A 14,914-nucleotide genomic window follows, 5' to 3' on the forward strand; every position below is an offset into this window, starting at 1 on the left:
TTAAGGTGGTAACAATGTTCATGATATTTAACAATAATATACAAATTCAGAATGAACAGCATGCTTTGCCTGTTGTATAAAAATGCAGCAATAAAATCAATTTATAGAATATCAATCACAATACATTATAATTTTATAAAAGAATAAGAAATTAAAAATAAGGAAATTGTATAAGTTTCTACTGTTAAAGTAAATGTGAAAATAAAAATAAAAAATTCCAGTTTTCTTTAATTTTCATTTCGCTTGGTGCCTTTGTTCTTGCTGTTATTGTTTTTCCTTAGAATTTCATTTCAAGCTTGCAAATGCTGCAGTAAGATGAAAACACTTATAGATTTGTGCAGCTGCTCAAAAAAGTAGACCATGTAACGAATGTTCCTTTGATTTTGTTTACAGAGACTCTCATCTTTTGTTTTGGGGGTGGGTTGGAGAGGACCCCTCATTGGTTCCAGAGAGTGGTCAGCATCTGGTACAGGCACGTCTGAGAGCTTCACCACATGTCAAACTCTACCCCCTCGGTCACATATTTACTTGTTAGTTCGGAGGAAAATAAAAGCCAACTCTAGATGCACTCTCCGACCCAACACTGTGGTGCCAACCCTTAATGTATAAACTGATTTTTGTGCTGATATCTTGAAAACCCATAACTCAGGAAATCTGCTGTGCAAAATCAAGTATCTTTAGTCAAAACCAGCTTTAATAAAGGCCGATCATTGTCACTGAGATTTCGGCTCAGTTTCCAAAAACACACACTCATTGAGGTCACACTGAGAGATCCAAAAATTTCAGAAAACCACTGACAACATGTAAACTCACACCACCACAGCAGGCAGCGTCTGCACTTACTTTGCAGACCAACAAATAAGCAGCTAGGTAGACCACTGCGGACTCGCCAGCTCATGGAACCACAAAATAGGCACCCATTGAACATTCAGACTACAGTCTTCACTACCGCCACAAGCTGAAAGAACAGAAAGACACTAACACACATGCACACTCAAAGATTAGTCTGCTTCTCAACCAGACCAGCAAAAAATATGATTTTCATCAAAATACTGTGCCAACATTTGCCAAAGTCCCATTCATACATAAAGTTACCACACAGTTAGTTGTGTAGATGTTAAATGGTCAAACTGGAAAGCTTTTTAGAGTGTCTTCTGATGTTTGGATCCGCACATCTCTCGGGTGAAGTTTAATATTGGATAAGACTCTTGCTTATTAAAAAGGGGTAACTAATTGTAATGGCCTTGGTGTTAGAGGAAAAAGGAACCTATGGAACATATAAAAGGGGACCAAATGTCCTTGTGAGCAAACCTTAAATGCAGTTGAACCTTCCTTGGATGGTTGTAGTTTAAACCATCCAAGTCAGCAGGAAAACAGAATGCATTTTATTGTTCTGTTTTCCACATCTCAAAGTCTTAATACATAACAAGAACTGTTTTGTAACCCCTGCTGCTTTGCATTGTGCATGGAGATATTTGATGTCTCTGTTTGCATCCTGGGAGAAACCATACTGCTAGATTCAAGCATAAGGATCTAATATTGTGGTTTAACTGCTGAAAAGAAACAAAGTCCTTTCAAAACAGTTTTACCACTGGGAAACTGGATATTTTGAGTTGGATGCAAGGTTTTGACAGATGGCTTAAAGAGTGGCTGATATTTTTAGGGGCCCCATGAACAAGGCTTTTCTTAAGTAGTTAAAGGTCATAAATCAGTTTTAGAATGGAGTAGAGGCCCAAGTATCAAGGTATTGGAATAATTTTGACCAACACAAAATACTTATCTGACCCAAGTACAATTTGAACCAACAAAGGCATTGTCATGAATGCCTGCTCTAAACAGAAGATAAGGATACTATAATCTAATTTACTCTTTGAATCTTTGACTGGTTTAAAAATCTTGTCCTGAACCAGACACATTTGTGAACATTAAACACAGCCACCGAGGCCTCAGACTTTCACTCCTACCAACAGCATTTAAACTTATTTATGGCCTCTGAAGCTCATTTATCAAATTAAGTGCCTGGTCTAAATAAAACAAAGCTCAAATGTCAAATCATAAAAAAGGGGGCCCAAAAATCTCATCCACAGCAAACCAACAATAAGACTGAAAACAGAGACCTTTGTAAGGGTAACCAGAAACTGCTCCACAGCAAAGAAACTCACAATAAGAGACAATGCAGCCAGACTAAATGAGGCAGAAGAGCCACACAGACAAACGTAAAAGCATGTAAAAAGAAATACAAGTGAAAGGCAAATAATGGAAAGGAAATACTAGGGGATCTTCCAATTTATTGGGGATTTATTGGGAAAAAACATTTATTGGGGAAAAACAATTTTTATAAATATCACTATAAAGTGCAAACAGATACTTTTTTTTTTTTAGGAACCATGCAGTGTGTTTACCTTATGGAAACTGCCATGGAAAATTCGCTTCACTTGTGCTTCATTAAAGACAGCTCTCTGAATCTCTCCTCGGGTGTCCTTGTTGTAGAACGTGAGCGTTTGGGTGGAGGCTGTAAAGACCAGAGCCTTTAATAAATCACAGACAGTATGCTCCAATGCACGCAATGGCCAGGACTAAAGAGAACATATGCTCGTAGCTTGCAGGTATTAGAGGTATTCACATATACTTATTGCATTCCTTTGCAGTGAGGAAGCACAAATTTACAGCAGATATTCACATAACAATGAAAGCGGTGTATTATAGAAAAATAGTGGAGGCTATTCCTAATTTATAATGATAGCAATGGGTGGAATCTTCCTTTAGAGTAAATGGAAGAAAAAGCAAGATGGTTAAGATCCTCTTTAGAGCTTTTTACAATGTCTTGTATTTCTACCTTTTGATCTTTTCACATTTTGTCATGTTGCAACCACAAACAACATGCGTTAGGATTGGGGTTTTATGTGATAGACCAACACAAAGTAGCGCATAATGAAGAAGTGGATGGAAAAAGTACTAATCAAAAAGGGTTTTTTAGAAAACATTGATGAACAAAAAAGCATCATAAAGACCAAGGAACACAGCAGACAGGTCAGGGATAAAGTTGTAGAAAGGTTTAAGGCAGACTGATGTTATAACACAATATAACAAGCTTTGAATGGAGAGACTGCTCAATCTGTCATCTGAAAATGAAAGGAGTATGGTACAACTACAAACAGGCCATCTACTTAAACTGACAGGCCAGGGAAGAGGGAGCATTAATCAAAGAAGCAGCCAAGAGGCCCATTGTAATTCTGGAGGAGCTGCATTGGTCCGCCACTTAGATGAGAAAATATGGAAAATCTAGCATTTAAAAGTCATTGTTGAAAGCAAGATAAATATAAAAAGCCTAATTTAGAGTTTGCCAGTAGGGAACACAACACTATCCCCAGGGTGAAACAGGGTGCTGGTAGCAGATGCATCAAAGGCAGAGGCTGCAGTCCACAACGTAGTTGTCCCCAGTTTGATTCCCGACCCTAAGCCATTTGCTGCATGTCTTCCCTTATTTCTGCCCATTTTCCCGTCCAATTACTAATGGATAATTCCCACTAAACCTACAAAAAACTCAAAAAACACAAAAAAGGTTTAATTGTATAGATAGAGCTAAATCCTGGAAGAAAACCTGTTGGATGCTGCAGAAGACTTGAGACAGAGGCAGAGGTTTGTTTAAATCAAAACATACTCATGTATTAGGAAAGGATAGAGGATAGGATAGTCAAAAACCTGACCAAAATCAAATTCAGAATCAAGAGATTATGTAAATCCTAATAAAATCCACGTTTTTCTTTGTAATGTGACAAAATGAGAAAAAGTATAGAGGGCGGAAACACATTTGCAGGGCAATGCATGTACTGGGTCAGCCTTCCCTCTGGCTGGTTGATGGAAACTTACGGTTCATTGTGACTCCAACCTCAGGGTTGTTGTTTTTGTCAGCAATCTGCCAGATATCAAAAGGTTCAGAGGGTGTATCAGGCAGGATGCGGAGAAGCAGGATGATGGTGTAAGATGGGGAAAGACCATTTGGATGAATCTCCCTGTTAAAAGAATGTCATAGTCCACAAATTTGTTTTATAATAATGCACGGAAATTACATGAAATCCAGTGGCAAACACACAGGTTTGTCAAACATGCTGAAGAACCTTGAAAAGATTCCTTCCTGTGCTTTGCCTAAATTGCATGCATACGGAAAGTGTTTTTAATTTTCTCTAGTCTCATAGTTCTCATAGTTCAAAGTGTTTCCACTTGCTTGCATTAAGGCATTCTCTATACCCACATATGCATCATTGTATACAGAACAACATATTGCCAAACAGTTTAGATATCACTTCTGCAAATATTTAATACCACTTTAACAGTTGCCCTTCAAGGTGATTTTCTCCCTCCAATGTAAGGTTGAGGGAACATTGCATGTAGAAATTAAAGTCTTGTGTTCTTCATGATATCACAAAAACAGCAGAGTGGGCTTAGTACTGTTGACCTTCACATATAACCAGAGTGACTAGAGAACTCAGTCACACTTTCTGATTTAGTACTTGACTAGTTTGAGTCTTACTTAAAGGACAGGGGACAAGGAGTGAAAAAGGTAACTTTACATAGAGTTGGCAAAAATCACATGTGAGGTTTGTCAAGGTTCCATCATGGGGCCCCTTCTATTCTATAGCTACATGCTCCCTACAACCTAGATTATAAAAAAATAAAATAGGTTGCCATACCCTACACAGATGACACACAGCTTTACATTACAATGTCACCAGGTGACTATGAACCCATTTAAGCGCTGAGTAGATGAATTGAACAAATAGATGCATTGATGCGCCATTATTTTCTTCAGTTCAATAAAAACAAAACTGTAATTATTTTTGAAACAAAGAAAGAGCGATCAAGAGTCAGCACAGAACTTCAGTTATTACAGCTAGAAACTACTAATCAGGCCCAAAATCTAGGAATAGTGAGGGACTAAGACCTGAACCTTCAGAGCACATGAAGACAATTACAAAGTTGGTCTGCTGCCTGTGTCCTCACTAAAACTAAGAAAGTAGAAAGTAGAGCACATCACCCTAGTTTAAGGTCCTTACACTGGCTTTTTCAGTTCTTATGCTCCACTAATCAGGGACAAACTTACAGAAAACTGCAAAAATGCTGAAACCCTAAGTTCTTTTAAATCGAAGTTAAAAATCCATTTGTTTAGAGTTGCTTTTGACTGTTCAATTTAAACTATTAACCAAAACAGCATTAGTACAATTTCCTTTATTAGGCCACTGCAATGTACTTTTTCATGTGCTTTTTTTCTGATGTTTTCATCATGTAAAGCACTTTGTCTTCTTGCAAAAATGTGCAATACAAATAAACCTGCCTTGCCTGTAGTACTCTGTATTTAGAGGAAAATCCCTCTAACTACAGAGATAAGTTACCATCATTATACAATAATAATGGTTGTGGGCTAAGATGTATCATAGAGCACATAATAGAATAGAGGTAAGGTCAACTGCTTTGGGAGTAAGCACAATACAAGAGTTACACACCCTTAATTTTCACACAAACACTATTTTGCTCAAACTCTTACTTGGTGGGTTGGTTCAGGTAGGAGTCTTTGTGCAGCCTGTAGGCAATGAAGCTGTTGAAAGAACCGGGCTCCATGGAGATCCCATTCAAGCCAGCGAATGTTCGGTCTGTGATGTTGAAAGCTTCGAGCATTCTGAAGCCTGAAAGGAAGGAATAAACAGGAGCAACAATGAGAAGATGAAAGATACAAGACGTCTTAGTAAAGTCAACAAGCTCTTTAGGAATTAGTTTATGTTTAAGGTGTGGTATTTAAATGCTTACCAGGTGTGGTGTATCCATTGATGTAGATTAGAGGGCAAGCTGCAAGATCACAAGAAGTTAAACAATGTTGGAAAACAGATTAGGTGTAAACATTGTGTTATTCACAGATGGAAACGCAATTATTGGCACCACTGATAAAGGTGTGTAAAAAGTATTAAAATATTTGTTTTACTGCAAAAGTATATTATTACTGCAAATTTCAGGAAAATACAAAATTTATGTTGAGAACATTTCATTAGTGGGAAAAATATCCCATGTTAAGAAAAACATTTAAATTAAATTGCAGTTATTGGTACCTCTGCTGTCAATACAGTGTAGAATTTTTTGTCAGTCAATCAGCATTTAGTCTTCCTTAACACTTCTTCAGGTTTGCACATATACAGACGATTCATTGTCCATCTCTCTAAAGTTTCCTGGGTTCTCTATTATGCTCTTTTCTCATCAGCTCACCCCCCAGGTTTTCTGTAGGATTAAATGTAGATCTGGGAAGTGAGCATGTTTTTAAACAATGTATTTTGTTCTCCACTATGTACTCAAACTAACATTTGAGTTTTTCTTTTAAAGCATTTTTAACAAAATGATCATGTGTTCCAATAATTTTGTTCACAGAAAAATGTCTCTAATTATTTTCTCCATCTGTCCATCTGTGCTAAATTGTCTTCCACTGCAGCACAGAAATTGCCATTTTGTCAGTATTTGTCTTACTGGATGTGGCGGTTTCACAGATGAAAGTGATGAGGTTATCCTGGATTTTGTCAAAAGCGTCATAGTCGTTGAGGACAAACACGTGCCGCTCGGAGGGCTTGCTGCCAATAGCCGTCAGTTCTCTCATGTCAATATCAGCAACTCCAACCACAAACACACTATAGCCTGTGTAAAACACACATACACGAAACAAACAAAGGCTATTGTTAAGCATATCGAAAAGCCACCGACCCTTTCCCCGCACTTCCAATAATCAGACACATGCTTTATTTCTGTTCTGTTTCACAATTATGCAGTTCAATATATTTTTTAGACACAAAGCAAATCCAAACAAATATCATGACTTCACACATACCTGAGTGCTGCAGTTTTTCTGCACTCTTCTTAACTTCATCCTGGGATTGGCCGTCTGTGACAACAACCAGCACTTTTGGGACATTTTTCCTCATGCCGCTGTCTGACGTGAGCACTTTCTCGTAGACATGCTTCAAAGCAATACCTTGAGAAAAAGAACAACCAATATAAACTCCTTGTCAATTACTATGTTAAAATGTCCTTTTTTAAAGGAAGTACCAGTCTTGGTGTTGCCTCCTCTGTAGCGAACTGACTGCATAGCTGATATCACGATTCCCTTGTCATGGTAGGTATTAAGCTTAAACTCAGTCTTGGCATCGTCGCTGTACTGCACGAATGAAACCTGTTTAAAAACAGTAAAAATTTATGGGTTTGGTTGACAATAAAATGCGGAGAGTAAAAAATAAATCATTAAATAATGTAGTGTACTCATATGTTTAAGGTATGTTAAAGGTTTGACCTTTGACTATAAAAGTCCAATAAATACTATAAATTCATAGTTTTGTCTGAATGCCTGTCAATATATGAAAATGTCTCTAATATGAGTGGTTCACAAAGCTTTAAAATAATTCATAGTAAATATTTGTTTAGTTAGTTTTAAATATTCATTAATGTATCAAACCCTGGGCATGAACTGGTCTTGTTTTTTTCAATATCATATTTTATACCTTCAATGTGAAACCAACCTGGGTCACTGCACAGTATTTTAATCACAATGATAGTTCGATGATATTTTTGGCTCTAGTCTAAAGTGTGGAAAAAGAAAATCTGTACTTTCATGTTATGGCAAGCTTGACTTTGATTGGCAGGTCAGATCCTTGTGACATCTCCTCTTTTAGAAGTTCTGGCTGCTGAAAGCTGAGCAGCGCTGTGTTCTCACAGTCAGTCAGAGTAACACAGAACCAGTAAACCCATCAGCTTTGCCCAATTTGGTGAAAGCCTGGCTTGATCACCACGTACAATTCGTGTTTTTACATCGTATGAATTACTGCTAAAGTTTAGTTTTTCCTCCACACCTCTGATATGTGAAAACATCACCATATTATCTTATGTGACAGTGATGCAGAGCAGGACTGTAGGGTGTTTAACTGAAGCAGAGAAGCAATGACAGCGGTGTGGTCAATTTTTCACTGTGTTGATAGGGTAGTGGGATATATATGATACATAATATTGGTAAATATCACTTATCGGATATCAATGTCGGCATGAATTTTGATATTTGTGCATCCATAATAAATAGAAAATTTTACCTTATAAAAAGTATAAATATCTGACAGAATGTTTGATAGAAACTGGTTTATGAACATGATTATAGTTTACCCTAATGCATGGTCATAGTGTACCTTACTTACCTTACATAATGGTGTACCATATGAGGCCTGAACTCATTATCTTCATATCATGAGATTGATTAGTTTATAAACATTAATACAGCTTAGCATAGCTTATTCCCGCTACAAAGAATTTTAAAAACCACTGACCTGCATGCCTTCGGGGCTGATGACATCAAAAGCTGCAGTCATTTTTGTGGTGAACTGGATGACTTTGTTGAAGCTATCATCTCCGATACTCCAGGAGCCATCGATCAAAAAGACCAGGTCTGCTTTGGCACCTTTGCATACTGTGATGAGGATGACATGGTGTTATAGTCAATCTCATCCATGCAACAATAAAACACCCAAATATCAAAGACATTTTGAAGCTCTTTTCACCATCTAAAGCAGGTGGCACTGAAGCTGGAGGAGGAGGAGTAGGAGGCTCGGTTGGCACCTCGGTGGGTTTGACCACTGCAATGACGAATCACAAGCAAAGAGCAGAAAATTATATTTTAAGGCAAATAAATGGTTTCTATCATCAAAAAGTCAAGGTTTTATTCAAAGTATTTTTACATATTAGTACAGAACAAGGACATAAGACACTTTCTTACATGTTTTCTCCCTGACACTGACTCCAGGTCCCTCTAAGTTGGGTGTTTGGGTGAACACAGTGGCATTGTAAAGAGTGTCAGGGCTTAAACCGTCAAAACAATAGCTGCTCTCTGATCCTCGTACTGTGACTTCCTGAGTTCCTCTCTTAGAGGCTACCAGAACGGAAGGAAACAGAATAACATTATCAGTGCTGGAAAAAAAGATTAATGAAATAAAAAATCAAGCAAAAAACAACACCAAAATGTAAAAATGATGACAGGTCTTACTGTCAAATGGGTTGACTTTCAGTCTGTATGATGTGGCTGATCTGTGAGGGGCCCAACGGATGCAGAAAGATTCATATCCAACATTGTAGGTGGACAAGTCAGTCACATTCAGATACACTACAAGGAATCAAGCACGTATTAATACATAACTTTTCTTTGTCCAATAATCACCCAATTTAAAATACATGGAATCCAGTTACTCATAACTGGTTTTTCAACCTACATGTGGTTCCTTGACCAGTCAGAGGTCCACTGAAGCCTGTGTTGTACTGTGCCACCACCTTCAGGTCATAGGTAGTTCCAGGTTTTAGATTCTGTAGCTGGTGGGAGGTCACATCTCCAACAAATGCTTCCATGGAGTCATCAGTGCCTTAAAAAAGAGATCACCATAAAAATGTAGTCTCAAGGCAATACTAACCTTCAAAACTTTAATAAGTTCAACAAACTTATCCATAAAGTGCATATTTTCTTTAGAATGTAATGCCACAAATGCTATGTGGGAGCTCATTCGTACCCTCAGGCTGGTAGATGAGCTTGTATCCATTAACCCTGGATGGAGCGGGGTCCCATGACACCCTGAAGCGAGTGTACCACTCATCGGAAACACGGAGGTTTCTGGGGCCCAGCATTCCCACTGCAGGGAACAAGACGGGGCAGCACAGTTTACTAAGAGGCAGAAGCTTCGAATTCCAAAGTATATAGACATATGATATATCAGCAATGTAATTACTTTACTATAGTTTAAAGGTCATTATGACATGTGAGTTATGAGGAAAGTTTTACAACATGTTATGGTAAATTCTACTGCATCAAATAAATAAGATAGCAATAACAATATTAATGACTGGCCTCATGCAAGGAATTATAATATAAGTAATAATGTCTTGGTTGTTTAAGAAGAGAAATTGGCCAATAGAATGGCCAGAACTATGAGTATTAAATCTCTTTCGGTGGTGCAGAGACAGTTAATAATTCTCCCACAAAACCTTTTGGTATTTTTGGCACTCTTGAAAGGTCAAGAAGTGCAGCTTTGATACAATATTCCTCTTTTCAATAGGAATTTGATGCATGTGTGCAGTGGTCAATAATAACTTTAGCTTTTTTAAAACAGATGAGAACTCAAAGGAGTCTGCTACCTGTGCGTCCATCTCCTTCCAGTTCTCCCCCTGGTCCGTCAGCATAGATGGCAGTCACTTTTATATTGTACGGTGTGTCTGGATCCAAGTTCTGCAGGACCACGTTGTTTCTGTTGCCTGGAACTGCAACCTGCATTACATAAAACAATATTACATTATAAAAATAATCTTTCTCATCCTTCAGGGCTACAGAACAATTTTCCCTCCAAAAGAATGAAGTGGAGAAGGTTTATAGGTAGGATGCTCACATATTCCTCAATAGGGTCTCCTGTAGTCTGGGCGTATGTGATGCGATATTGGACAACAGGACCTTCTGCGTGTTCCCAGCTAACAGAAAGAGATGTGGTGGTGGGATCATATACACGCATGTTTCTTGGGCCACTCCGGGACACTGGGGTAAAGAAAAAAAAAAAATAGGAGCAAGAGTTGGGGTTTAAATGTTGTGTAAATCTCAGTGTTAATATTTTTAAACCATAAAACATTATTTCCTCATGTTTTTGCTTCAAAGGAGCCAGATTTCTTGGAATTCTTTAAAATGGTGTTAATCAATAGTTTGTTAGGTTTGCTTAATGTCTTTTAGCTAATGACCAAAGGACTTTGAAAGACCACCATAAAACCAAGGCCGCTTTAAAAGATCACAGGAAGCTCTGGTTCCTTGGCAGCAAAATATAATGAAGACTGAAACAAAGGCTCCTTTAACTTGTTGTGTCCTTCAAACATCGTCATTTAACATGTGATCTGGGGGACTTACGTGTCTTTCCAACATCACTAGCAGTGGGTCCCTCTCCGTCGCTGTAAATGGCAACAACTCCAACATTATAGTCAGTTTCTGGGAGCAGCTGTGTCAGAAGAGCTGTGGTTGTGGTGCCTGGTACCAAAATCTGTCCAGAGAAAACAAATTCTCATTGTTTTTTGTTTTTGTTTTTTATTTAGAATTTCAGGGGCTAATTTATGGGTTTATAAGTTTGTGTATCTTTCTCACTCCTAAACTGCACTGCACAAAAAGGAGGATCTGCTCATAACACAATTTTACTGCAGACGTGTGTCTCTGTGCTGATGCAGGTAGATATTTGGCATATATTTATGGTAAAATCGACTTACATTTATGTGTAATAATGTGAATTACAATCACAGCAAATAGGACCACATTCTCAAAGACTAGTGTTGTTCATGAGATACAGATTATACAGAAAAGTACAATTTGTCCTTTTTTCCAATGAAGTTTATTTTTTTTCAATTAATTTCAAAATAAATAAATTTTCTGATTTTGAAATCGTGTCTTTAAAATTCTGAATACAAACCTCAAGATCGTGGAAAATCCTAGTCAATAGGGATGGACATGGAGAGGTTAACAGATAGAACTTAACTAAATGAACACAGAGTTATCGCTGGCCTGCTTGGTTTATGCATGGTGGATTAGACAAGGCCCAAAGGTACCAGCGACAAGGAAGCACCCTGCGTTGGAACACCCTTTTTTTCGTTTAAGTGAAAATAAACGGCACAAAGGCATTTTTTATTTTTATTTTATATAGTGTATTTAAAGTGATTAATCATTTCACAGTGTTTACAATCTGCAGATGTCCGTTGAAAATAGTCTGCATATGTTGATTTAGCAACTACTTTCTGAATATAAATCCTCCACTGTACAGTCAGGTGTGAGTTTTTAGGAGTGCATCGATTAGGTCCATATCTAGAGCTCAATACGAGGAGCTGATAGCTTGTGCAAAAATCTGCACACAATTTAGTTAAATTACATTGTTTTGTAAATTTTCTCTTACACTTTCAGTGTCTTTCAGTCTTATCCCTGTCTCTCTCCAAGACATAGCTACTGGCTGAGCTTCTACTGTGACTAACTGTATGTGCTCTCTTTGATACTCTAAATTGGCTCAGAGTCCATCTGCTTAACTTCCTTTCTCTCCTAGATGAAGCCTCTAAAGGAGCTATAACCATTAATGTTGATTGCCCTGTTGTGTGTGGTTGGGAAGAAAGTCAAATATTTCTTTGAAGTTCTGAGAATTGGTGGTATAATAACAGCCACCTGACAAGTTGCACATTTATTTAACCCAGTCTGACAATTACTACTAACTGCACAAAGGCTTTCCTCTCTTCAATCTGCGTTTGGCTTAATTACCCAGACAGAGTAGCTATAACCTCTTTAAAAGGAGTCAGAGAGGGGAAAGCATTGACATTTTTGTTAAAACTGTCAGATTTAGAAACAGAGAGTAGGTATTAATGTGTCTTGTATGTGTTAAAGGAAACCCTAAGTGAGTGGTGGAAATACTGCTTCTATATCTCTGAAGTGTTAATTTGTTTAATTTATCTTTTATTTTGATTGTATTACTTGTAGGCATCTGCCATGTGTTCTGGTGTGAAGTCTGGAAGCATAAGTGTAAAAGAAATGCACTGGCTTACACCTGTAAAGCAGATAATCCATGCTATAAATCTCCAGCTGGTGTTTAGCCTGATGGTGTTGGGTTATAAAAGGCCACATTGCCACTGATGCAAACCAGTGGCGCTTGCCATGCACAAGGTCTTAACATCTCATGAATGTGTCATTATGAAAAACACAATTTTTATGTGAAAATAATCCACTACAATATGATTAACTTGAATTTAAAGACAAGGGAATGGTGCAAACTTCAATTAAAAACTGATGCATCGGGTTGGATGTTAAGATGTTTATAGATACTTTTCAGATTAAGATGTGGGCACTGTGATGGCATATGGCACGTTTTATGTAGACAGCAGGAAACGCAATTAAAGAACTTCTGGTTTAATGAACAGGTTTCATTTTAAGACTTTGGTAGCTAGACACAGAGAAGAATTTAGGTGGCAATAATTACACACACTCATCCACAATTCTCACATTCATATGATAAGCAGACGGACTTAATTTAACAGCTTGTTATACCATATGGTCTACTGCAAGTTTTTGTCCAAATGACTGAATGAGGCCCACATCTGCCCAATCACCTTAAATAAAAATATTGCCCTAAAGCATTGCATAACATGTAATATGGGTGGAACGCATAAAGGAAATATGATATATGTTTGCTGAATGGATGACGGAAACGTACCGACTCAGAAGGCCTGGCACCAGTAAGAGGAGCATAGACCACCCTGTACTGTTGGACTGGCCCTGTGGCTGCCTCCCAGCGAACATTCAAAGTGTTGACTGTGGGGTCGAAGACCTTAATGTTCCTGACGGGACTCCGCTCCACTGCCGAGCCATGAACGTTGCAGGAAAACAAGATGATTTCAGGTAGAGACAAAGATGAAAATAGGAAATGTAAGGGAAAGGGATACGAACTCTTTGTGTTTTTGTACATAGAAAAATGCCTGCTTTGTGAATCTCCTGGCCTTTGTTATAACCTTTTCGTCTGATTTTTCATGAAGAGATCCAATCCAGTTTCATGGATAGCCAAGGGGAGATTCTATCCAGTCATTTTAATAAATGAGATCTGGTATTCTCCCAAGCAACCAACAGAGGCATGTTTAAGACATTATTTATAACAATACCACTATCAATGGGACACTTCCTGTCAGTGTCCTAAAGGTTATTAAAAAGCGTAGCCCTGTGTGAAGTCTTACTTCCTCAAAACCAAAGCAGATGTTTTTGAGTCTCTGCACTACACCCTGTAATAGCCATATAAATTCAGGGGAAAAAAACAGTAGGCAGAACTTAGACAATGATCTTCTGTTAACATTTTACTCAGCTGGATTTTACTCAGTGGATAGCAACTTTAAGCCAGAAAGTGAAGTTTGGTCCCATTTACAATTAAGTTAAATAAAGGTTTAATAAATAAAAATCTCTGAAAGCTTCCCACTTGCTTTAGGCATTAGAAAAATTACGACTTCTTACAATAATGTGAACGTTCCATCACTTTAGCAATAGAACCTCATGACTGAGACTGTCCTCAGATGTAACCATTTCTAACAGTTAATCACTCCTTTAAATGTAAGATAGGTTCACATTCAGAATTCGACACATTAACAACCAATATTTTACAAAGTTACACTTATGATTTTTTTTTAAGCTTTACCAATTTGTAAATTAGATTAGAACAGTAAGAACTTCAATATGTGTTCACAGGCACTCAAACAAGCACTTAAGTTTTTGAAGCATAACAATGATGAAGAAAAACACTCCTCATGTTTTGTGAGAAATGTTGGCATGCCACCTGTGTGAATATTAAGTTTGCTTAGACAAGATCTAAAGTCTGGTAACGTCATTCAGAGTAATTTAATTAGACATATAACATTTTGTGAATTGTCATTATAAACTGAATTTGACTGCATTGGATCAAATTGGATTGTATGTAATTAAGTTGGAATCTGCAGTATAATTAAATTGCATTGGATTTAATTGATTATATACTGATGCATATATGAACTGAACCTGTAGGCCTTTCACCTACATGAGCTCTTATTTTCAAGATTGCCTTTAAAGGCTTTGAAAAAATGTATGGATTACTGTAATTTTCAATACCAATTATTGACTGTTTCAAACCTTGAAGGTAAACCTATCTTTTATTTGACAAAATTATTACATCTTATAAATCTTTAGATGTAAAAAACACCTCAACTCAGAAGATCCTTATTTTGGCTAAAGTGACAGATTGTCGACATATTTGCAACTAAGAGGTCTCAAGTGGGGGAGACTCCAGATATCGGAAAGCATGTGCCAGAAGAGACAGTCTGTCTGATTATCATAACATGACCT

General features: G+C 37.5%; 1 protein-coding gene across 4 annotated transcripts in view; it reads right to left on the minus strand.

Annotated features, from left to right (window-relative positions):
• The window catches only part of col12a1a (collagen, type XII, alpha 1a), a 77,187-nt gene that overhangs the window by 15,209 nt on the left and 47,064 nt on the right, over positions 1-14,914 (minus strand). For all 4 annotated transcript variants that reach the window (XM_047345680.1, XM_047345679.1, XM_047345677.1 and 1 more), the window contains 17 exons: positions 13,269-13,411; positions 10,943-11,072; positions 10,440-10,582; positions 10,192-10,321; positions 9,570-9,689; positions 9,279-9,425; positions 9,056-9,172; positions 8,789-8,941; positions 8,574-8,648; positions 8,343-8,482; positions 7,081-7,204; positions 6,863-7,006; positions 6,508-6,672; positions 5,803-5,841; positions 5,543-5,681; positions 3,871-4,013; positions 2,403-2,512 (listed from right to left, as the gene is read on the minus strand). In XM_047345680.1, coding sequence (XP_047201636.1) covers positions 2,403-2,512; positions 3,871-4,013; positions 5,543-5,681; positions 5,803-5,841; positions 6,508-6,672; positions 6,863-7,006; positions 7,081-7,204; positions 8,343-8,482; positions 8,574-8,648; positions 8,789-8,941; positions 9,056-9,172; positions 9,279-9,425; positions 9,570-9,689; positions 10,192-10,321; positions 10,440-10,582; positions 10,943-11,072; positions 13,269-13,411 — 2,162 coding nt within the window. The remainder of the gene's footprint in view (positions 1-2,402; positions 2,513-3,870; positions 4,014-5,542; positions 5,682-5,802; positions 5,842-6,507; positions 6,673-6,862; positions 7,007-7,080; positions 7,205-8,342; positions 8,483-8,573; positions 8,649-8,788; positions 8,942-9,055; positions 9,173-9,278; positions 9,426-9,569; positions 9,690-10,191; positions 10,322-10,439; positions 10,583-10,942; positions 11,073-13,268; positions 13,412-14,914) is intronic.

Source organism: Girardinichthys multiradiatus, chromosome 19 (genome assembly GCF_021462225.1).
Source record: "Girardinichthys multiradiatus isolate DD_20200921_A chromosome 19, DD_fGirMul_XY1, whole genome shotgun sequence".
Taxonomy (NCBI): Eukaryota; Metazoa; Chordata; class Actinopteri; order Cyprinodontiformes; family Goodeidae; genus Girardinichthys; species Girardinichthys multiradiatus.